General features: G+C 44.7%; 1 protein-coding gene across 1 annotated transcript in view; it reads left to right on the top strand.

The window, feature by feature from the left end:
* LOC135253317 (ephrin type-A receptor 3) overlaps positions 1-24,975 on the top strand; it is a 134,778-nt gene that overhangs the window by 19,921 nt on the left and 89,882 nt on the right. Inside the window, exon 3 of the mRNA XM_064332443.1 lies at positions 1,068-1,728. Coding sequence (XP_064188513.1) covers positions 1,068-1,728 — 661 coding nt within the window. The remainder of the gene's footprint in view (positions 1-1,067; positions 1,729-24,975) is intronic.

Genomic DNA, 24,975 nt, shown 5'->3' with positions numbered 1-24,975 from the left:
GGCATGGCTCTGAGACTCTTAATGTTTTCTTATGTCCCAGACCAAATCCATTGTTTTGTCTGGCCTAAGATATTTGAGGAATTGCAGAGGAGTCTCATTTGGTTTTCCTTGAGTGAAGTAGTGGGAACTGTGGTTATAAGGAGACTTTTTTTCTGTTCATTCTCTGCCTTTAAATGGTATTCCTTAAAACATTTTTTTTTATATCACTGTTTTCTTAGAGTGCAACTTGTTCACCAGTTTTTTTATTTAAATTATTATTTCTTCGTTGTGACAGTCTGATCTGTAATCTTTTAATAATGCAATGAGTAGCAGAAATAAAGATAAGACTGAAAGGTCAGAGCTGAGTTTTCTGAGTCATTCTGTATAAGTGTCTGCTAAGTGATTATTATGTAATGCAATGCTATCCTTACACAAGCACACACACGTGGGTGAGCACATACACACACGCGCGGCATGGATACACGCACACACATGCACGCATGCACACGCATGCGCACACAGCCATGCATGCATGCACACACATGCACGCACAAGCCAGATTTCACTATGGTGAGAGATGATTACCAGCAGTATTTTCTTTCAGTTGAAATAATAATCAGTGAACATTCTAAATACCCTCTAAGTGTCGCTTTTATGGAATGTCCAACTAAACCTGCCTCTACATATGAAATCCTTTACCTCCAAAGAACAGAAGCTGCAGTTATGTATGTAAGCTGACTGAGAATAGGGCTTTAAAATATTGATAATTTTTAAGAGACCAAGAACAAGAACTGGAAAAAACCCAGCTGGCACTCATAGATGTATACACACATGCACTTACTGACACACATTAGGCATGCATACGCACAACATGGCACACACTCAAACACCGGACACACACAAACTTAACTGCTATAACACAATGCTGTCCACGTGCACACACACACACACACAGACACACATAGATGACCCCAGAAAAACAGCTTTGCAAGTGTTTTTTTCGCACCCTGCTTCCGATCCTCGTACTCACCTCGCATTTGTTTTCAGCCCCTCTGACGCACACCTGACCCTTTTTTCCTATCCCGCAGTGGGAGGAGATCAGCGTGATGGACGAGCGGAACACGCCCATGCGCACCTACCAGGTGTGCAACGTGATGGAGGCCAACCAGAACAACTGGCTGCGCACCAGCCACATCCCGCGCGACGGGGCCCAGCGGGTCTACATCGAGATCAAGTTCACCCTCCGCGACTGCAACAGCCTGCCCGGGGTGCCGGGCACCTGCAAGGAGACCTTCAACATGTACTACTACGAGTCCAACAACGCCAACCTGTGGTTCATCAAGGAGAGCCAGTACGTCAAGATCGACACCATAGCCGCCGACGAGAGCTTCACCCAGGTGGACGTGGGCGACCGCGTGATGAAGCTCAACACCGAGGTGCGGGACGTGAGCAACCTGAGCAAGAAGGGCTTCTACCTGGCCTTCCAGGACGTGGGCGCCTGCATCGCCCTGGTGTCGGTGCGCGTCTTCTACAAGAAGTGCCCGCTGACGGTGCTCAACCTGGCGCGCTTCCCCGACACGGTGACGGGCGGCGACTCGGCCCTGGTGGAGGTGCGGGGCGCCTGCGTGGACGACTCGGAGGAGCTGGAGGCCCCGCGCATGTACTGCAGCGCCGACGGCGGCTGGCTGGTGCCCATCGGGCGCTGCGTCTGCAAGGCGGGCTTCGGGGAGCACGAGGGCCGCTGCCAGCGTGAGTAGGCCCCGCCCGTCCTCTCCGCTTCCTCGCCCTTCCCCTCGCGGAGGTCCGGGTGACCGAAACGCCGCCGCTTTTGTGGATGTTGAAGCATTTCCGGTGGGCCAAATGTGTCGATTCGGGCGCTGTTTTCTGAGATTGCTTTCATCTCGCGGGTATATTTTGCTGTCATTTTTGTCTTTCTCCGTTCAAAACGTTGTTAGGATAGCTGGGGCGCTTACATGAATCAGCGCGCGTGCCTGGACCGCTTGTCTACTGCTGTGTGTGTATGGGTTTGAAAACGTTGTTAGTCGGGGGGGAACCTCTGTGGACTGGATAAAGACTGATGGAGATACTGATTGGTGGTGGCAGCGAGACGGTTCTTAACTCAGGTTCCTGATGGCTGTGTTACTGACAGTGGCCGCGTAGCATCGTAGCCCCCCTGCAGCTTCTGCTTTAGTGTAGCTGTGTATACAGTCCATCTGTCTAAGCGCCACTGTGTAAGCGACTGTGACACACTAAGACTCACTTAAGTAGTATATATCAGTGTGTGTTGAAGTGTCCGTTGCTGCTGGTGTGAGATTATGATAATGTTAAGCATGTGTAAGTATGTTAAGCAAACTTTGTGTAACTTTATGTTTGCTTTTGTTAGCAAGCACGTGGTTATGTACACACTGCACCATATGTGTCCATATCTGCTAGTGTGTGTGTGTGTGTGTGAAAGTGTGTGAGTGTGAGTGTGTGTGCATGCATGCGAGTATAAACCTGCATATGTCTTAGTGTGCGTGTAAGCTAGATAATGGGGCCTGCTTTATGATTGAGAGTGAACTGTCAGTCCACGTTCAGTTGTGCTGTTAAATATCAGAGCGCTAGCATTACAGAGATTTCAGTGTCTCAGTCATTATACGGTCTTGTCTTACAACAAGGCAGAGTAATTAGTGGAGCTTAGTATCAGTCGCTGCACCGCGGCTATGATTGAAAACAATCTTGTTTTTGAAAGAGGAGTAAAGCCTTCCCCCGCAAATGCTTGTGGGCTGCATCGCCCTGGCTTGTTCTCAGTCTTTATCTGTCTGTTTAGCTGGATTTCAGTCTCCCGCTACCATTCCCCCCCCCCCCCCACCCCAACCCAGCACCGCCACCAATGCAGACATGCACAGATTAATGGAGAGAATGTGTCGTAAAAGAATAGGGGAAGAGGGCAAGGACACACTGGACCTACATCCTTCTGAAACCTCGTCAGGCCATTCTCTCTCACCTGCCGTGAGGCCTGCCTGGCGCACGGCTGGGCGGAAACCAGGCTCCGAAAAACAAGCGATGTGAAGAATTCCCAAAAGCCACAGAGTAAAAAAACATGGAGCGCGGTTCACCTTCGCAGGGCTGTGGGCGTGTCTCATCATGTGACGGACGGGTGCGCAGTCAGCAGTGCGCCTCTGCTGCCGGGGGCGCGCTCTCCTCTGCTGAACGCTCGCTCGCTTGTCACCTGACCTCAGCAGGTGTGTTTGAAAAACGCGGGCAGGTGCCTCGCGGCTGCCCAGTGGCAACCGTTTGCAGAGCCGGCGCAGTTTTGGCTCTCTCCCTGCTTTTGGCTGTGGGTACAGGGGCCAACGAGCGGAAGAGGGGATTGTCGTGAGCGAGTAAGACCATGGTGACAGATGGAAACTCAAGGCCTTTTTACTGTTGCTTTCCTCTTGATTGTGCCTGCAAAGAATTTGGTTGCATACAGACTCACTGTATACTTGTCAGTGGCTTGTAGCAGCAAAGATAAAAGGTTGTTGAATGTCACTGTGTAATGTACAGAGCAATGACACATATTTACATAGCCTAAATATAATTGACATAATTGACGACAACAAGTTCTCCCTGCCTATATTACAAAAGGTTGTGGGAAAATACCCTGTGAAGCTAGCTTATTGCACTTTACTGTCCACTGTTCTATAGTCTTCTGTATTCATCCATTCATTTTTTATGTGTTCTATGCCAAAAACAGGGTCCAGATTCTGGGTGACAATGATATTTGGTCCACGTAAAGGGTCAAGTAATGACGTTTTCAAGCTAACTGGGCTGTTAGTTCTGTTATATCCAATTTAAAGCAGACAATAGTGGCGCATTGTTGTATGAACCTTCGCATTTTCAGAGTATCGAGGAAATCAGGTTTGCCTGGCTAGCTAACTATGTTAGGCGCTTTGTAATTAGAATTTTGCAGCATGAGGGATTTGCCAAGGTAGTGCTTCATGTGAGTGGTTATTTTTGAAGAGATTGAGCAAAGCTCCCTTGTTGGTGTGTGCAAACTATTTCAACATAAAAAAGTTTTCAGTTAAATTGTTTGTCTCCTATTCTCTCAAAAAGATCCAGATGGAACTTATTTTCTTTCTCTCCAGGCGAGAAATTTTTAAGGTATTCAATCCAATTCCAAGTGAAGTGTTACTTCACCATGTACTTTTAGTTGTGCAACATTCTTAAAGCCATAGTGAGAGGTTTTTCATATTATTTCAGTGTTTGATACTGTTTTTTGGTTAACTGATAAAAGTTGTATCCCTAGTTCTGCTTTACGATACTAACAGGACAGGCATGTTGAACAGCAGTGTCGAATAAACGAATGAATTATTCAAATAAAATGAAGACAGTGCTCATACTGCAGGCACGTAAGGTGGTATTGCAGGAGGAGGATTTATGGTCCTGGCTTCTTTTTTTACACTAACCATGGGGATTATACCAACTATATTGCATGGCATCATATACGCATATTTGTAATTGATTGTTTGTCAGCAGTGGCATTTGTGGGGAGGGGGAGGCATTGGCAAATAGGACTAACCAATTTGACCGTCTGCAAATTGATCTAGAGACACATCACAGTGAGCTGGTATGAGCAATCATGTCTTTTTTATTTTGTTTCTCACACAGCATTTTGCTTTGCAGTCACCGATTCGAGCTAGAAAGCTTTTAATACTGCGATGCGGTGCGTGATGTGGAACCAAATCGCGACTGGGAGCCTTGACGGACGCTGCCTAATTGGCCGCGGAGCTGCCCAGGCAGGGAAGGGTCACAACTGGTAGAGCTTCCCTCACCTCGCTCGTCGCTCAACAGCGCCCCCTCTGGTTGACGGGCATTCCCGCGGTTTGTACGGTCCTCTGCTGAGGCGTCTGTGCCCAAGTGGGTGCTGTTTCTCTACTCTGCTCTCCAGCCGCTGCTCACAGGCCTCCATGCTACATGCGCTCGCGGCTAACGCTTTTAAAAATTTCTAACAGGCTCGTTAAGTAACGTCTCTGGACACAGCATCTGAACCCTGCACTCCTAATCGGCCTTATTGTTTCATTTTGTTATATGTAGCCATGGTGACAGCCTGATTAAAAAAGATAAATAAAAGGTGCAAACTTTTATGGTGGCAGCACCTATAATACTGAAAGGGAATGAAAATAAAAAGCTTTTTCCCAGAATTAATTTTTTGCCTTCCTGTTATTGTTTGGCCATGTCATTGAACAAGTTGAATTATTATCCAGCTTCCAAAAACAAGAAAAGCCCAAGAAACATCAAACAATAGATGTGACGGTTAATTACAACTCAATTTTAAAAGAAGGAGAAAAAAAAGAGTCTTATGCTGTTGTTGCAGTTCGGCCTCCCTAGAGATAGATAAATCCCGTTTTTGAAGCCTTGGGCTAGACTGCTCCAAAAAAGCTTTCCGTAAACAAAGGGTTGCAGCCCCTGTTGCAGAGAGAGGTAGACAGCGTGCATAATTTCCATTGTGAATTCTCCCTGCTGTAATGGATTTGAATTTTGGTCTTTCAGTTTTTCTGTCATTTTTTATGCGGTAGGTGCTAATGGACTCATTAATTCATCCCACTTCCTCCCTGAAAGGACTGCTGCTTATAATAATGGACATTTTTTCCTGCTTTTTGCTTTATTTTTGTTGTTTCTTTCCTGGTGCTGCTTGAGTGGCTTCCTGAGAGATGTGCTCTGTGGGGTTCAGATGTCCCTTTTGACCTTTTTCTAGCTAAAGATATCACTTGCTTTAAATATTAAAGGACCTGTTTTGGGCTAGAGTCCTTAATTAAACATGGGGCCTTCATCGTACTCAGTCACCCTGTAACAGTTTTTTAAATATTTTTTCTGCCTTGAAAACTACTTGTGTTCAGGATATAGCATTATTTAACTACTGAAGGTACTTTGGTTCAAGTACGTAGCAGCTTGATTCCAGCCTCCGACCTCAGTATGCAAAACGGTGACCCCGCCCCCCTCCATAGTGTAGTGCACTAACATCACTCTCCCTCCATAGTGTAGTGCACTAACATCACTCTCCCTCCATAGAGTAGTGCACTAACATCACTCTCCCTCCATAGTGTAGTGCACTAACATCACTCTCCCTCCATAGTGTAGTGCATTAACATTACTCTCCCTCCATAGTGTAGTGCATTAACATCACTCTCCCTCCATAGTGTAGTGCATTAACATTACTCTCCCTCCATAGAGTAGAGCACTAACATCACTCTCCCTCCATAGTGTAGTGCATTAACATCATTCTCCCTCCATAGTGTAGTGCATTAACATCATTCTCCCTCCATAGTGTAGTGCACTAACATCACTCTCCCTCCATGGTGTAGGACACTAACATCACTCTCCCTTCATCGAGTAGGGCACTAACATCACTCTCCCTCCATAGTGTAGTACACTAACATCACTCTCCCTCCATAGTGTAGTGCACTAACATCACTCTCCCTCCATCGAGTAGGACACTAACATCACTCTCCCTCCATCGAGTAGGGCACTAACATCACTCTCCCTCCATAGTGTAGTGCACTAACATCACTCTCCCTCCATAGTGTAGTGCACTAACATCACTCTCCCTCCATAGTGTAGTGCACTAACATCACTCTCCCTCCATAGTGTAGTGCACTAACATCACTCTCCCTCCATAGTGTAGTGCTCTGACATCATTCTCCCTCCATAGTGTAGTGCACTAACACCCTCCCTCCATAGTGTAGGGCACTAACACCCTCCCTCCATAGTGTAGTGCACTAACATCACCCTCCCTCCATAGTGTAGTGCACTAACATCACTCTCCCTCCATAGAGTAGTGCACTAACATCATTCTCCCTCCATAGTGTAGTGCACTAACACCCTCCCTCCATAGTGTAGTGCACTAACATCACTCTCCCTCCATAGTGTAGTGCACTAACATCACTCTCCCTCCATAGTGTAGTGCACTAACATCACTCTCCCTCCATAGTGTAGTGCATTAACATCACTCTCCCTCCATAGAGTAGGGCACTAACATCACTCTCCCTCCATAGTGTAGGGCACTAACATCACTCTCCCTCCATAGAGTAGGGCACTAACATCACTCTCCCTCCATAGAGTAGAGCACTAACATCACTCTCCCTCCATAGTGTAGTGCATTAACATCACTCTCCCTCAATAGTGTAGTGCACTAACATCACTCTCCCTCCATAGTGTAGTGCACTAACATCACTGTCCCTCCATAGAGTAGGGCACTAACATCACTCTCCCTCCATAGCGTAGAGCACTAACATCACTCTCCCTCCATAGTGTAGGGCACTAACATCACTCTCCCTACATAGTGTAGTGCACTAACATCACTCTCCCTCCATAGAGTAGTGCACTAACATCACTCTCCCTCCATAGTGTAGTGCACTAACATCACTCTCCCTCCATCGAGTAGAGCACTAACATCACTCTTCCTCCATAGAGTAGTGCACTAACATCACTCTCCCTCCATAGTGTAGTGCACTAACATCACTCTCCCTCCATGGTGTAGTGCACTAACCATCGCTCTCCCTCCATAGTGTAGGTTACTAACTGTCACTAAGGTTGGGTTTTTGTCACAGACAATATTGGCTAAATGGGAGCAGCCAATTCCAAAGTTGTCGAAACTCACAGAAAATTGAAGTGGCAGAAAGCATGGAGGGCATTCATTTTTTCATTTAGTTCTCATCTGCAGCAGTGCAAAATTATTTACAGTAAATAACATGCAAAACTATAGCAACAATAACAAATGCTGGAAGAAAAAAAGAGATCAGCGGGCAAGTGCCCCTAGGAACTAATAGCCTACAAGTGAAATGCATTGATACGCTGGTGCATTTAATTGCTTCGGTCCATCAGAGAAAGAAAGAGCATGCTTTTCGGCTTTAACAAAATGTTGTTAGTAACATAGCATGCTCAAATTGTATTGCGATAATAAAATAGGGTTGCTGTGTGTCTACATTTATTTCCTTAAAGCTTGTATTGGTACAACGTGTTATACATTGCGAGGTTTGAGTCTTTGATGGAGGGCCTGTTGTCACTGACAACATTACCGTAACAGGAGAAGGAGCGCTTGGCATGAACACTGTTGACAGGGCCCGTCAAACATCTGATCGCAACAGCTGACAGGGGCGAGAATCTTGATCCCAGCACATTCCGGAATCTGTATACATCATCACACTTTGTTTCTCCCAGCATTTGGCAATGTGTTTAAAATGCTTAGGCCTATAAAAATTGCATCTACGTTAAGATTGACAGTTATCATCCAAAACTGCAGAAAAATAACAAAAAGCGCTGAAACCAGCGGAAATCACGGAACTGCCAAAAATCATAGAATCCATGAGCTGTGCGACTTCTTTGACAAACACCCAGCCATAGCCATAACTCCCCCTCCCATAGTGTAGCGCACTAACCATCACTCCCTCCTTATGATCCCGTACGCTAACCACCATTGCCCTCTATGGTCAATTGCACTGAACATTACTTCACACCCCTGACCGAGTGAGCACCATCCCCTCTTTGCATCGCTGAGGCACAGGCCTTACAGTAGGGGCAGAGACCCCCTGGGTGTGTTCGAGTCTCGGTTTGATGCAGTGCTGGATGCTCTCTAGTTTGCCAGCGAGCTGAGAGGCGTGAACCGGATGGCCTGTGTTCTCACCATTACGCATTCTCATGTTCTTCTGTTGCAAATGCGCGTCGTGTCGTAGCGGTGCGGGCCGCACTGATGAAATATTAATGTTGTTGTGCACAATGACTTTGTCGCAGATCCTTCCTAAAGTGGATTGCGGGGCTTGACCGGATAACTCAATTTGGCTGAGAGTCGCTTTCACGGGGGGGGGGGGGGGGGTGGTTGGAGGGTGCGCGGGAGACGCAGGAGAGCGAATTACGGGCCGTGCCGATCCAGACCGGCAAGCCTCCATTACGGCGGGCCCCCCCGAGGGACCCGATAATAAAATACTGTCGGTCCATAAAGGCGAAGGCGGCCCTGATGGCAGGGAGAGATATGGGGCACAGTCCAATCCAATCTCGCCCGGGAAAGGAAACCAGAAATCCTGCCGAAAAGCATCAATTCATCTGAGCAGACAAGGCTCGCGCTGTCGATTTAAAGACAAATCTGATGATGACTCACATCACAGGCGAACCCCACAGACGTGAAAAACGTGGGTCGGAACGTATTACGCGAAGCAACTTTTTGATGGCTTCTTCAGGAAACCACCAGGACATCTTACTGCATTTGCTTTTTAAAACACCTGGAGGTTCATGTAAATTACATTTGACCGGTTCTGTGAATGACCCTGTCTGAAACATAATAGTCTAGCCATGGGGAGGAGTGCTCCCCACATGCATCACCGGTGTGGGGCATCCATCAGCTGAAAGTTTCCATTACCAAAAAGAATTACACAATGAACTTAAATATATTACAAAGAAAAAGCGTTTCTATTATTTTTCATTTATCCTTACTTAGTACATTACTGAAAGTATATGTGAAATACATAGACGTCAAAATATAATAAATGTACATCATTATGCAAGACAATACATAAGACAATATAATTGCCATAGATTTTATTTGAATTTACTGTATATTGTGTGTATATGTTTACCAAAAGATTTTTGTATTATTGATTAAAATTAAAATATATAGTTTCCAGGGGTTCTCAATTTTCAGTTTATAGTCTCAAAATATTTAATTAATTTCAAATGTTTGTCTTATCTGTGCAGTTGCTGTGAGTAAAACATTTTACAAAGTTATTTTTATAACCTCTTTGGTGTGGGATAACACCCATTTTGTGCCAGATTTTTTCACACATAGCATGACATAGAGGAGAAAGTATTTACTCATCCAGTTAATCTGCCAGTGGGTGGGTGAATATGTTTTAACTAACTTTGAGAGCTGGGCCAAGACATTGGGGTACACCCTCCCTTTGTTTTGTGGGGTCATTATTGATCACAGTGAGACAGGGCCTGGGGTTAAGGCTTTGGTGAATTATGACTATGGAGGTGTGGTGCTGTCCCTAACGCCATGCTCGGTTTCATGTGCCAGCACTTTGTTTGGGCTGATAAACACATTTTCTTTTGCCTGCTCTCTCTCTCTCTCTCTCTCTCTCTCTCTCTCTCTCTCCCTCCCTCCCTCTCTCTCTCTCTCTCTCTCTCTCCCTCTCTGTCTCTCTCTCTCTCCCTCCCTCTCTGTTTCTCTCTCTCTCTCTCTCTCTCCCTCTCTGTCCCTCTCCCTCTCTTTCACAGCAGAATCCCAGCATCAGATAGGGCTGTTATTGCTTTCCAGAGCCATTGTGCAGCACACTGCCACAGCTGGAGGGCCACTCTTATCAGCCTCTCCTTTGGGCTCAGAGAGTGCTCTTCTGATGAGCTGTGAGGGAGTGTGTGTGTGTGTGTGTGTTTGTGGGTGTGTGTGTGTGCCTTTGTGATATTGTGTGTGTACATGTGTGTGCGTGTATGTGATATTGTGTGTGTGATATTGTGCGTGTGTGTGATATTGTGCGTGTGTGTGTATGTGTGTGTGTGTGTGTGCGCGTGACATTTTGTGCGTGTGAGAGAGATTTGTGCGCGTGTGTGTGCATGATTTGTGTGTGTGTGTGTGTGTGTGTGTGTGTCTTTGTGGGTGTGTGTTTGTGCCTTTGTGGGTGTGATATTGTGTGTGTACATGTGTGTGCGTGTATGTGATATTGTGTGTGTGATATTGTGCGTGTGTGTGTATGTGTGTGTGTGTGTGTGTGTGTGCGTGACATTTTGTGCGTGTGAGAGAGATTTGTGCGCGTGTGTGTGCATGATATTGTATGTGTGTGTGTGTGTGTGTGTGATAGCATATATGTTTGAAATTGTGATTGTGTATGTCTGTGCCTGAAGGACTGTGTGTAAGCAGATGATTGTGTGTATTTTGTAATTTTGTGTGAGTGTATGTGTATGTATGTCTTTGCTCGGGTCCCCGGCGTTGAGCACAGAAATGGGATTGAGCCGTCTGTGTCTCTCTCTCTCGGGAGGCCCAGGTTGTGGCAGATAAGGCCTGTCTTTCACTGAACTGATAACCTTTGATTTGCGCATTAACCTCTGCTCAGATGTGACAGAGCTACCTCGCTGTTAAGGGAAAAAAAGCAGCTTTCCTTCTACAAAGAAAAGACAATCTTAGATTCAGCTAAAGGGTAGCCTCATAGATTGTGTTAAATTGCTTAATTGATCCTCACAGTGTCCGTTACCATTTTGGAAAAACATAATATTTCTTCTAACCTGCTATGGCACTTAATTGTCCCAGGGGATCTGGATGACCCCGATTAATAAATACTTACACATGTACACCTACACACACACACACACACAGTGTACAAATACAAACACAAACTCACATGCGGTGTACATATATAGTGTATGAATATTCACGCACACTTATGCAGTGCATGCATTACTGAATGCACACGCACACACTCAGACTGCTTGGCAGTCTTCACGTCGCACGGTTTCCCTCCCCCATCTTGGATTTGTGAGCCTGAAATTTCCCGCTGCTCAGATCTGTCCCCCCAAAGAGTTGCAGCATGCCGTCTATTCTGTCCTCGTCTGTCACAACCAATTACCGCTGCCGCGCGGAAAAGGGTTCTGCCGAGAAACCTGTCAGCCCCCACTGTTTCTGTCCCGTGACCCCCCCCCTCTCTCTTTCTCTCTCTCTCTCTCTCTCTCTCTCTCTCTCTCTCTTTCTCTCTCTCCACTCTCTATTTATGCTCTCCCTCACTCTGCCCATTTCTCAATCCCACACTCTCTCTCCCATCCCGGATTCTCTCACATTCTCTCCCTCTCTCTTTCTCTACACCGTGCTTCTTTTTTTCTTCTCCCTTGTGGTCTCTCTCTCTCTCTCTCTCTTTTCCTCTCTTCTGCTCTAGTTCTCTCTTCCCCTCCCTCCTTCCCCTGTGCGTTCTTTTCAGTGTATGTGTACATATAATCTACACCCTCCTCTCCCTGTATGTGGGGTGAGGAAATGTGGTAGATTTCTCCCCATTGTGCGTTGTGCCACTGTATCAGTGTATAAACCGCAGAGGGGCTGTTGATGTTCTGGACGCACCTTTACACGACCGTTCCTTTCACCCAGCGGTTGGTCCCCGGAGTCCCTCGGGTTTAAATTGGCGACATCTCGCTATGGAGCGTAATGTTCAACCCCGGCTATTTTTACCCCTAAAAACTGTCCGAAGGGCTCCCCCGAAGCGCATCCCGAAATCCTCCCTCGACGGATGGAATTTTCTCAGCCTCCTGTAAAGAGGCAAACATTGCGGGGGGGGGAATGCGGAGTTTGCCACACGGAACGACAGAGGCGGCGAGCTGCTCTGGCCATGATGGAAGCCTGTTAGACACGCCACCTGTTTTACACAGAGAGAAAAGCGGATTCCTCGGTCTCCAGGCCCCATTTATCTATCTCAGCACGTCCCGAACGGCGCTCACAAACGTCTTCCCATCTTTCACCAGAGAAACTGGGTTGCGGGGATTGCCAGCTTTCAACCGAGCGCTACGGCAGGCTTTTTTTTCCCCTGCCGCCGATCATGCGCAATCATAACCTCTCGTGCTGCGCGGAAACTTCTGTGAGGGTTTGCGTGCCGGGCTCGGTTGCATCACCTTATCAGCCATTGGCAGACTGAGCCTTAATTGAGTCATTTCTGATCTGGCTCCACTGTGAGTCTCTGTAGGAATGGAACCACCTATATACAGTATGAGCGCAAAAGGGTTGGGGGGGGTGGCGGGGGGCGGCTGGCAGGTTACTATGGGCGGTCGACCAATAAAGGCTCCTCTGATTTGGCAGTACCTTGGTTGGAAAATTTGCCGTACGCAAACTATATTTGTGCTAACTGCATTTTTTATTCATTAGCATTTTTTGCCACAACATAGCTTGCCTATTTTAAGGCAATTAATCTGGAGCCAGTATAAAATTTATTTTAAGCTTTATAATTCTTTTTTACTCAGGAACATGAAGTAGGTAGCAATACAGACATTTTTCCGCTCGATTCACAATTGATGTTTGGTGGAAATAACACGGTTAAACTTCTTTATTTTATTTTTTTTTGTTTACCTTTGTGGGGCTTTTCTCTAAAGGACTATCTGTATTTTAGGCTGTCAGTATTTTAACAAATCTTTTCTGGAGGTGTTTTTTCTCCACAGTTATGGCATTAGATTCCCACTTGTGGGTAAAAGCGGGGGAAACTATAATCAGCCTCCACGGTTCAATTTCAGATGTATCTCTTACCCATTGTAATGCAATTCCCCTGAAAGAAATTAAACATTCACACTTGTCAGTGGGAATAAAAGACATTGATAAAATGCTTTGTTCCAAGTGCTGTAGTTCGGTCTCAGTGATTCAGAATGGGGTGGAATCATTGTTTACGCTGCGTTTCAGCTTGTTTCCTTGGATTTACTGTTTCCGCGTATTGCTGTGCTAGATTAACCGCGGATAGATGCAAGCAATAACATGCTGACTGAAAGCATTTAATAGCCTATACTGCCTCACTTGGAATTATAGTTTCATCATTTATTGGTGTGGCAGAAACAGATCGCTGCAATTTCAGAGCACTTCCACAGTCTCAGAACTAGTGCACCCAGGACACAGCGCGAGGCTGTATTATCTGGGAGCTTTTTTTTATTATACGTGTACATTGCTGACATCTTCAACACATTTTTTGCCTGATGTCTTAATTGTGACATTTTCTATAATAATTGCAAATAAAACACAACACAACTAACAATTCAACAATGTCCATTATTTAAAATGTTCTCAGCTATGTTTTGGGATTTAAACTGATTTCACTAGACACATAATCTTTTCTAGCGTATTGCAAAGTTTTAATTCTGATGTTATGATCTAAATCAGGGCTACCCAACCCTGTTCCTGGAGATCTAGCATTCTATACGTTTTAACTCCAACCCTAACAAAGCACACATCATTCAACAGCTGGAGGTCTTAGTGAGCTGCTAATTAATGTAGTAGAATCATGTGTGCCAAGTTAGGGTTGAAATGAAAACTGCAGGTTGGTAGATCTCCAGGAACTGGGTTGGGCAGCCCTAATCTAAAGATTCTTTTAAAACATCAAATGAAAAAATAGTTTTATGAAGTCATTTTTGGGAACAACAAAGCTACAATTAACATTTAACTTGTAGCTTTATGAGGTAAAGCAAACAAGCAAGCCAGGTATTTCTAGCACACTCTCACTCATCTCACTAATGGAGGTCTCAATGAGGAAATGGCGATGTCCATAAAGTGAGCATACAGGGAGCTGTTGGCAGTAAGTGTGGGTGTAACTAATTTACTGGAAACTTTAGAAGCCTTTTCTCAAATCATATTTTATAGTGATACTCCAGTTATGAGGGAGCGCAATTTGCTTAATGTTGGAAAATAAAGTTAGTTAAAGTTAGAGAGGCAAGTTGCATTACCGCTTTTTGACAGTAATGCAAAATCAGGGTGAAACTGATGGATTCTGACAGATCATATTGCAATTTGTGATTAATGTAAGTGAAATACGGTATTCTATGTAGATTACTTATTGGTTTATGAATGTTAGATTTAATAGGACATGAAACTTCCATAAATATTTTATGAATCAAATTTCCAGGGATTGTGATTTTCAGTGTTAGTAACTGCTAATGCACAATCAGGCCTAGCATGTGAGACTGTATGACACATTAGCAGGCTGTTTCTCTAACCTGTTGGCAGGCCTGTGAGCACTGGGAACAATAACTTTGCCTATTCTACATCCGCGCTCAAAGTTTATGGGTTGCACCAAATGCATTTGCTCTGTCAGAGCTGTGCATCTGTGTGTTATGCATCCCGGAGGTCTTTTACCTCCCTGCTGTTTTAGTTTGGGAATGTGTCTTTGTAAATTTGGGATTTCAAAGCTAGGGGACATGCAAAGATTGATTTATATTTTGAACTGTTTGTAACCTTGAAAATGATAGCATTCAATATATTTCACTGAGAAAAAAGTATATAGATGTGCACTGTCTGTCCAGATGAGTTTTAATGTCATTATGAGTGCCTCTCTCTCTCTCTCTCTCTCCCTCTCTCTCTCTCTCTCTCTCTCTCTCTCTCTCTCTCTCTCTCTCTCTCTCTCCCCTGCTCTTTCGTTCCTGTGTGTTGGGAAAATTGCTTCACAGCTGGTGTGTAAACTGGATCGATGGCAGTTCAGCCGCTGCAGCGTGTGCTGCAATTACTGGTTGTCGGTGGCGAGTTAATGGCTCTGAAATGGAGTCTGTAATGTAGGTGCTTGCTTGGCCTGTCGAAAAACCCCAAGGACACTGATGTTGTGGCTTTCTAGCAGGGTACTGAATCTTTCCCACCTACCATGGACACCTGTACTTGTTTCACAGCACATGTCTCTATCACAGATACCGTAATAGCAATGTTCAGTTTGGGTCAAACTGACCCGTTTGAAACATTTACTTAAACAGGAATGACACTGTTGAGGGATGTATTTCATAACCAAAGACTGAACCAGCGTAAATTTGGTTCTTGCTTTGTGTTTCTACTTATTGTTCGACTGCATCTGTATGTATTTTTGCGTAGTCTACTTTGAATAAGATAAAGATGGATAATAATTGAGAATGTCAGTTCAAAACAATAAATATCAATAATATACTGCATCAAAACCTTGTTTCAATTTATGTTTTCACAGACCAATTTGATTTATGTCCCCCATGCCTTCATTATATTGGATTTGTATTTATCACCTCTTTATCGCAAAAATAAATAACATTTTCATTTTTAAATGTGATACTGCAGAGTTAATTGGCAACCATTAACCATATATAATATTTATTTTGTTTTGGAATTGAGATAAAGATATATTTTGTGTATTTTTACATCAATTTTAAAATATTGCTTTAAAAACCCCAATAATGTCCTGGGTGTGTTTGACTAACAGTTTAACAAGTGCTAATAAGTCAACAGAACACAAGAGTTAAAAGCATTTCATACAGTGAACATCGTGGCAAACATCATATATTTGCATGCAATTTGGTTCAAAGTCAATCCAACAAAGTGCTAAACAATGCTCTACTTTTAATGTCTCTGTAAGAAAGTATTAATTATACATCTGGAAATGGCCACTGCTAGAGTCAATAGAGCATAACTTTCTACTATGCAGGTGTGGTGGGACTCAAAATTACATTACATTACAATCTTTTATCCAGAGTAACTTTGGAGAAATGGAGAAGATCAGTGTTAGTACTGCAGAAGTGTGATTTCTTCTAGAAGACACTGAAGGCTAATTTGTAATCAGTAATTGTAGAGGTAACCAAACTGAAAATTGCTATTAAGTACTAAAGCAAATAACCCAATACACATACAGTAACTTATCGTTTCACAGCTGTACGTAACATTGTTACTGTTGTTATTCCAACAGGAAATAAATAAGACAATAGCAAAAGTAGAATCATAGTGCAGTCTGAAGAGGATGTCTGTTTGGAGGATGGGCGGGGTTTCTGCTATCCTGACTAACCTGGAATACTCATTCCACCACCGTGGGGGCCAGAGCAAACAGGAGACATGACCTATGGGGCTTGCAGGAAGGAGGGGGGGAGGTATAACTACATAATTGTAATAATAGAGTAATAGCAGTTATATAGAAGGGTGGGAAAGCATGACACGCACTTGCATGTATTTTAGCTGAAAGTCAATCAAAAAATGTTACTTAAAAAAACCAATGCATTAAACACAAGGTTGAATAATGTACCATGCCTGCACAACAATACATGAATCGCAAGTCTGAAGTCTCTGCTGTAGATAACCCTAGAGACACTAACTTGGCCGTGTGATGGTATGAATGAACACTTTTAATGGTGCTTTACACTCAATGGTGCTTTATTGGCAGGAAAACCAGAGCAGCCCTGCCAAAGTAACCAAAGAGCATATAATGTGAAATACAAAATACATACACTACATTGCTAGAAGTATGTGGACACCTGACATCCAACATCTCATCCAAAATTGTGGACATTAATATGGAGTTGATCCACCCTTTGCTGGTTTAATGACCACCACTCTTCTGGGGAGGCTTTATACTAGATGTTGGAGCATTGCTGTGGGGATTTGCTTCCATTCAGCCAGAAGAGCATTAGTGAGGTTGGGCTCTGATTGGGCGATTAGACCTGGCTTACATTTGGCCTTCCTGTTGATCCCAACGGTGTGGGATAGGGTGGAGTTCAGGGCTCTGTGCAGGCCAGTCAAATTCTTCCACACCATTCTTGACAAAACCATTTCTATATGGACCTTGCTGTGTGCCCGGGGGCATTGTCATGCTGAAACAGGAAAGGGCCTTCCCTAAACTGTTATGGAAGAACAGAATCGTATAGAATGTGATTGTATGCTGTAGCATTAAGATTTACCCTTACTGGACCTAAGGGGCCAAACCCAAACCATGAAAAACATCCCCAGACAAATGATACTTTTGGTCACATAGTGTAACTGAGATATTGTATAACATACAACATAAACATGACATGTGTTTACAAAATCAACCCAAGGCTTATTGTAGAGACAAATGCAGGAAGATGTTTGGTGAAAGTTGAGTAAATGAAATGAATATTGCCTGTCGACAAAGATTTCTTGCAATGAATACATATTTCTTCCTCATAAAAATGATACAGCAATGTGACATATTTGAAAAGGAACATGTCTCCAGATGGATTAAAAATGAACAATCAGACCTCCAGAGTTCTGAGTAATTCATAGACAGATGGACTCTGCCTGTGTTTTGGGTAATCAGGTATTGATCAAATCGGGCACATTTTCTCTAAAAATGGTATTGGTTTTGGTAGCAGCGTCAGTAGATGAGGAGCGTTTCTGAGGGATAATTGTGGGCTCTCCAATGTGAAGCTTACCTGACCCTTCCTCTTGCTGCCATTAGAAAATTATTTTCGCAGAGCTTCGAAACTGGCACTAGGGAATTTATTCATTTGGAGTGTGTGTGTGTGTGCGTGCGTGCATGGTATGTGTGTGTGTTTGGGGGGGGGGGGTGCTGAAAAAGAGGGAGGTGACTGAGATGACTGAAGGAGCCGACTTTTCATGCTTCACTGGAAAAAGCTAGCTTTAAACTTCTCAGGCGGCATAGATGCAACATTTTAGCAGTTTTAGAGCAACAACTAAGCTACATGGCAGTTGGAGGAAAGCATGGAAAGTGTCAGGAGTTCACAGGTTCTCTTTCCCGTGGTGAAAGTGCACTAACGCCAGGCTTACTCCCGTGACATGCAAGAACGAGACCGTGCTAATGTTTTCGCTAAAGGTACAGGGCTGCCTTCACTTCCAGCCACTTATTATTCCACGCAGCGGTGGGAGCGAATATCAGCCGCGACAGGCGAGTGGAAATAACAGCGAGCGGAAAAAGACGGAGATCTAAATGAATTCCCCCAGCGGCAAGACGCGCGAAACAATGGGCACACGTGGGCGGATCGAGAGGAAGGGTGCCGGTGTTGTTGCTCGATATGTACGCGCACACATTGCGCGTACAGCTAACATACAAACAAACTCATTTCCTTTAATTGTGGGGCAAACCGGTTTAATTACAGAAAGCTTGCGAGTGGTTGGCCTTTGTGAATTTTATTAGTAGGCTACATTCCCACGTGAGTGAGCGGCGAAGCCTCAGAATGTACCGTGAGTGTACGCGAGCGTTTCACGCTGTGAATTAGGTCAACGATGAGGAGGGGGAAGGAGGCTGGCTTCCGCAGTTCTGCAGATGCGAAGAGCGAAGGAGCCCGGTGTGCCACGGCCTCCGCGGACCTCTGGAAAACGAGCAGGGGTCCGAGGCCCTCACACGCCGCTGCTACTCCGCTGACCTTGACGTACGAGATCAGCTGGGATGCAGGAAAGGGTCTGTACCGGCAGCAGCAGAAGATAGGACAGCAGGGATCCGTCAGTTATGCAGAAGGTGTGTGTGTGTGAACAGTGCTCTCAATTCCCGCACGCGCACGGCGTCTCCTCGTTTGTTCAGCGAAGGGGTCCTGCGGGCGCCGATCGAACCCGTGCCTCTGTAGAAATGTGGCAGGCATCACGTTGCCTGTTCCCTCCACAAGACGTGATTTTTCATGATGAGTTCTAGATGAACAGATGTTATTGTGGTTTTTTCTTTCCGCCTAGCCTGTCCTGGCACCATGTCACTTTCTCCTGGCTAGACGATTGTCCATCTTAGTTTAATTTGTGTCATATCATTTTCAAATTTCTACCCAGCTAGATTGGATATTTTTCAGGATCCTTGGATCCACTACCAGATCACTTTCTTCCCAAAGCATATAATTCTATTATCTAGTATGGGCACACAACGTGAAAATCACAGATATTGTAAACCAGATATTCTTTGGCAAGCTTTGGTCTATTTGGTGAATTGACTGGCGTACACATTTTGAAACCTTTACCCTGTGCTTCCTTTTAACATTTCAATTTCATCATTGGTTCTTACAGATTTTAGTTCTGAACCTTCCCCAAAACATTCTAAATATCTTGTATTTTGGAGAAAAGTACCTTTTTGTGCAGTCTCTGACATTATGAATGACACTTCGTGAAGTAGGAGGGTTGCATTTCAAGCAATAAACGAGAGACTGAAAACACCTTGTATCCACGCTTAGACTAACCCAAGCTGAAATGACATTTCTATTTTTTCCTTTTTCACCGCGGTGTCTGAGAACTCAGCCCTGGTTTCCCTCTGCAGTGAGACGTATATGTTCCTGTCGTGGGCGGCGTGACTGCTGAATGTGGGCGAAATGGGTTAATGGCTGGGGGAGGGTGGAGTGCTCAGTAGTCTGTGCCATCACGCTGCGATAATCACGCTGCGTTGATATTAAAAATGGGGATGTAACGGCCTCATTAGACGTTTGCTCTTTTTTTAAAGTTCTTCATTATTCCTCTCCTCTGCCCCCTCCCCGCGTTCATTCCCGGGCCTGTTTCCCCCTGTCGAAGCAGCAGACAGGTGATAAACGTTCCCCTGAAATCATTACGGCTGATTACTCATCTTCAGAGAAGGTTGGGGGAAGCTCTGCATCTGCTCCCTGCGAGACATTCATCACAATCATCTCCTTTTTCAGAGGGCGAGTCTTGTAGCTACATCCGCGCACCTGTTCGCACGCGATACGCATTTCCCCCGTCAACGCGAGACGCAGAGCTGCACGTGTTTCAGGAGCTTCACTGCTTTCGGTGAGGACCGAATTATGCCTTAATTAAGGCCTTAATTATGTCTTTTTTTTCTTTTAACCCCCTTCTATCATTTTCTGTCCAGATGAGGGTGAGTAATGGCCTTAGGAATCTTTTTTTTTTTTGTATATAACTTTTTTTTTCATTTATTTGGAAGACACCCTTACCTTACGGCTTGGAGAGCGTTGCGGTCTTCTGTCATTATGACGTGGGAGGTTTAGGAATATTAGAGCATGTGACAAAGAGACTCGAGCTGCAGCCCCAGATAGGCGCCGTAGCCTACGCTTCCTCTCCAATCTGTTCCTCAGCCGATACGAGACTTTGTCAGAATGTCGCCGCAACATACGCATGGTGCTGAGGAGACGTACGTCTCATTTTAGCAGCCTTTCAGACTGTGAAAAAGGACGTGGAAAAAAATGACTGACTCCTATGCATTTTTCTTTCTGAAATCTCACTTTAGTATGAATTAAATGGTGCATAGCGAGAACCACATAGAACATAAATCAGAATCAGAATCAGAAACAGTTATCCTGTCTGTTATCCTGACCCCCACGGACACCAAATAAACATATAGTACTTGTACTTATTCTTATAACACTTTTTCCCTTGCACTATGTTTATACTTGCACTATGTTTATTGTTTATTGTTTGTACTATGTCTATGTTTATTGCTCTACGTTTATTTTATTTTATGTTTATTGTTATGCATCATCAGACCAAAGCAAATTCCTTGTACGTGAAAACCTACTTGGCAATAAACCTGTTTCTGATTCTGATTCTGAACATTAAAAGAAAACATACGACACTTACTTCACTTTACATCATCACACATACACACACACGCATGGAGTCTTCATTTTTCTGTCGGGATAGCTTGTTTCTTTCTCCTTGTGGTGTTATGAAGCCCAGGTCTGTCAGCGCACCCGGGTGCCCGCATCCTATTGTCGTTCCGAATGATTTCTTATGTGCGGCATAATTATCCTCGGTAATGGCGAAATACATTTTTCATTTTGTCCGCGCGTTGTGGCCGGGGCCCTCTTTCAGAGACGCACAAAGCCCCCGCGCTGTCATTACCACAGCGCTGCCATTAGTGCACTGTTGTCATTAGCTTATGACATTTTAGAAACAATGTGATACCGCGGGCTAAATGGCCCGGAGCTGCCCTGGTCTGCGACTCGCGGCCACGCCGCCGAGAAGCAGCAGGGTGCGTGCGCCTTCCCTCTCGGACCCCGCTTTCATTAGCCGTGGGAGCGAGCGGTAATTATTATGGCTTTTCAGGTGCATGTTGTTTACCGTGCCCGGGCATGCCAGAGTCTCTGCCATGCTCGTTACCGGGGTGACGGGTGGAAGAAGCATGCCATGTTTGCTTTCTGGCAGACGGGATCGCAAATGAATTACGTTGTTCAGGGACTAGAGTCTGGAGTTGAACGGTTGTTGGAGTTTCTTCCTGTGGCATTATCTTTTTGTTTTTTCCCCTCTCTCTCCCTCCCTCCCTCCCTCCCTCATTGTCTTTCAACTTGTCTATCATGCTTCTTCTTGGATTGTGGACATGTTTCAATGTTGACATAACATTTCATGACATTACACTCGGCCTGTATTTGAAAATTGGATTCAAAGCCTGTGGATTGACTGTCCTTAGACTTTCTGAGGTGAAGACAGCAGTCCAACCTGCTGAGAAAGCACTCAGACATGCTTTCTGGTGTATATAGCGGTAATTTTGAGAAATGGCTTTCCAGGCAATAAACTGTAAACCTGTTTATATCCCAGCAAAACAAAACAGCCTGAAGATATTTCAGTGTTGAACGTGCTTTGCGTGAATAGTTTCATATTAGTGTCATCATGTGGTCAATTGGTATAATTTTTATACACCTTTTAATTTCTCCTCACTCATACAAACTTACGTTTTGTCATTTTACACACTACAGCTCATGAGTTTCAGCTATTTTTAAAAAGAAAATAAAATAGCAATACAATCAATACAGTTACTACAGAGGTCCGGGTGTTTTGTTGGTTTGACCTCTAAAATGTACACAATTACAGTAGGGTTCCATCAGCTTCACTACTTGGACCCATAAATATATCTCTATTGCAAGGACCAAGGGCTTCTGACTGGCTTTATTAAGATCATATTAGTTATTAAATGCTACCATTGTCAGGTTTTGGGGGTAAGGACCCAGGTGCGGAGTGAAAAAAAAACGGAAACTCAAAAGGAAGGTTTAAACAGAGACTTTTACTTCAAAAGTAATCAGATAACAAACAAAAGGCCACAATGGGCAAATCCCAAAAACACAAAAATTCTCAACAGAAAAACCCGTAGTGGAATACAGAACACTAGAGAGGCTTGAAAACAAACTAACACGTAACAGAACTCAAAATACTCAAAAAGGCAGGGAACTCGAAATCTAGAAACACCGGGAACACACAAGAACACACAGGCAGATACACAAGCAGAAACACACAAGGAACCAGCACCCGAGTCAGGGAAGCAGAGAACTTAAATAGACAGGGAAACTAATAAGACACGGGTAAACTCAAAGAACAATCAGACCAAAGAGGGAGGGGATAACAAGACACAAACAGATATCATTGAATAATAGAAAACAATAATACAATTAAACCCAGGAGAAAGCAATTAGGGAAAATGAACTGAAATACAAAACTGAAGTACTGCCATCTGGCGGTCCAAAAAGGGAAAAAAACAGAAACAGAAAATACAGAACCATGACAACCATGGCATTTTAAAATAAACACTTTTAAGAGCCACTGTCCAACACATTAAAGACTAAAAAGTCTAATCACAAAAAGCACTGTTAAACATTTAATTTGAAAATCAACAAAATAAAGAAATCTTTCATATATTTTTCAATTGCCACATTCTGAACTGTGCATAGTTTTCTTCCACCAGCACTGTCTTTCCCTCTTTCCCTCTCACTCTCTCTTCCCTCCTGTGTGTGTGTGTGTGTGTGTATATGTGTGTCTGTCACTCTGTAGTCTCTGATGTGGGGAGATGTGAGTGGTTTACCACCCTTAGCTTTACCCATCAGCTGTGGAGATGTACCATGAACTGTCGCCCGTGTTGGGTTCTAATTCAGATCTATTTTAAACCAGTTCCTTTCAGCCCTGGAGCAGATCCTGACACTGTGTGTTAGCATTTGTGTGCTCATGCGTGTATACGTGTGTACGTGCCTGCCCGCACGTGTGCATCCTTCATGTGCGCGTGTGTATTTGTGTGTGCGCACACACGTGTGCGTGCACTCTGGCGATCGTTTGCGCTGCCGCACGTGCCCCGCGTCTCCACGTGGCCCTCATGTGGAGCGTTTGAGTCAGCGGAGCCCGGACCCGGTACCGCTCGGGTTTATTTTTGGCCCGGTCTCAATAATTCATACCCTCGGCTTCAGGGGAAGAGCGGGGCCCGGAGCACGTCCGACAGCGCGGCCCGTCTCCATCCCCATCTCTCCGTTTCTCTGATAAAGGCGCACGGCTTCAGGAGCGGGGAAGGGAGCGGCAGGCTTTCAGGATCTCCGCGAAAAACGTCTGCGCGGCACACAAAGCGAACTTCGGTTAAGGTCATTTTATGGAAATAAGGCTTACTGTGCCTCTCACTGCAGAGAATGCTAGCCACCCATCTGTCCTCTGCAGAATGCTAATCCCCGCGGGGGGAAAGCAGCGCAGGCTGCATTATGCCCAGCCAGTTAAGTTGTTAAGGAAGTGCGACTGCATTTAGGGCCACTCGTTTGTACGTTCTGCAGCCTGTTAACATTCAAGAGCCCTTTACGTTTCTGCCTTTTCAGAATTCAGCTTTGTAAAAAAGAAATTCCAAGGGGCTGTGACTTCATTCCATAATGACAGCCTTTAAAGAAAAAAGAGAAAGATTTGCATTGAGTACAAAGAGGCATTTTCTGGATTAACGGGGGCAGCCCGCGGTTTCCACAAAGTGGACTCAGGGGGGTGGGGATTTCAGGCCTGCTTTGAGATATCTGGGCGGCTGCTAATGTTGGTTAGAGGCATTGTGTGTGCATTCAGTCTTACAGTAGAGTGCTGGGCAGAGTGGCAGCCATTGGTGTTTTTTTTGTTTTTTTGTTGGGATGATGTCCTTTTTAGGAATTGGAAACACTGGCCTTGCTCACAGATTACTGAGCTGCTGTCCATTACATAAGCGACAGTGATGGGCCCTCTAGTGGGTTTGTCTGAAGGCGGTGAGAGTACCCCCGGTTTAGTATCGCCCGGTATCACCGTGCTTGTGTGTGTGTGTGTCTGTGTGTGTGCTAGAGAGAGAGAGAGAGATTGTTGCCAAATTTCTGAAAATAATTCCAACTAAACAAGCGCTAAGAGATTGAAAGAGTTATGCATTATTGGCAATACAGAGGACCATTTCAAAAGATTGGGCAGCAAACCTAACTGGAATTGCTTGAGGGAAGCAATCCCTCCTTATAAACTGATGTGTTGCGAAAGTTGCTGTGGATAAGATTGTCTAGTAAGTGCCTGAAATGTATATGCAGTCATTTCATTATTATTCTGAATAATAAGTCATTGCTTTGATGCAGAAAGAGGGAGAGAGAGAGAGATGTAAAAAATCTGAAATGAGATAAATGAGAAATGAGAGAGAGAGAGGGGGGTGCAGTCCTACTGTACTGCTGAAACCCTGGCTGGCTGCATCCCTGTCACCACACTGCTCTCCAGTCTTTGTTTACAGATGGAAGGTGGGGTGGCTCAGCTCCACCAGATGGGTAACCACAAAGCCTCAGGGCCCCACACAGCTGTCTGGCTGTGCTTCAGAGCCCCTGCTGCGGCTGTGTCGTCATCTCTTCCCAATATGACCGTGCTATTCCTCTCACTGCGCCTCACTGCTG

This window comes from Anguilla rostrata, chromosome 4 (genome assembly GCF_018555375.3).
Source record: "Anguilla rostrata isolate EN2019 chromosome 4, ASM1855537v3, whole genome shotgun sequence".
Taxonomy (NCBI): domain Eukaryota; kingdom Metazoa; phylum Chordata; class Actinopteri; order Anguilliformes; family Anguillidae; genus Anguilla; species Anguilla rostrata.
This window is presented reverse-complemented; position numbering and strand designations above follow the sequence as displayed.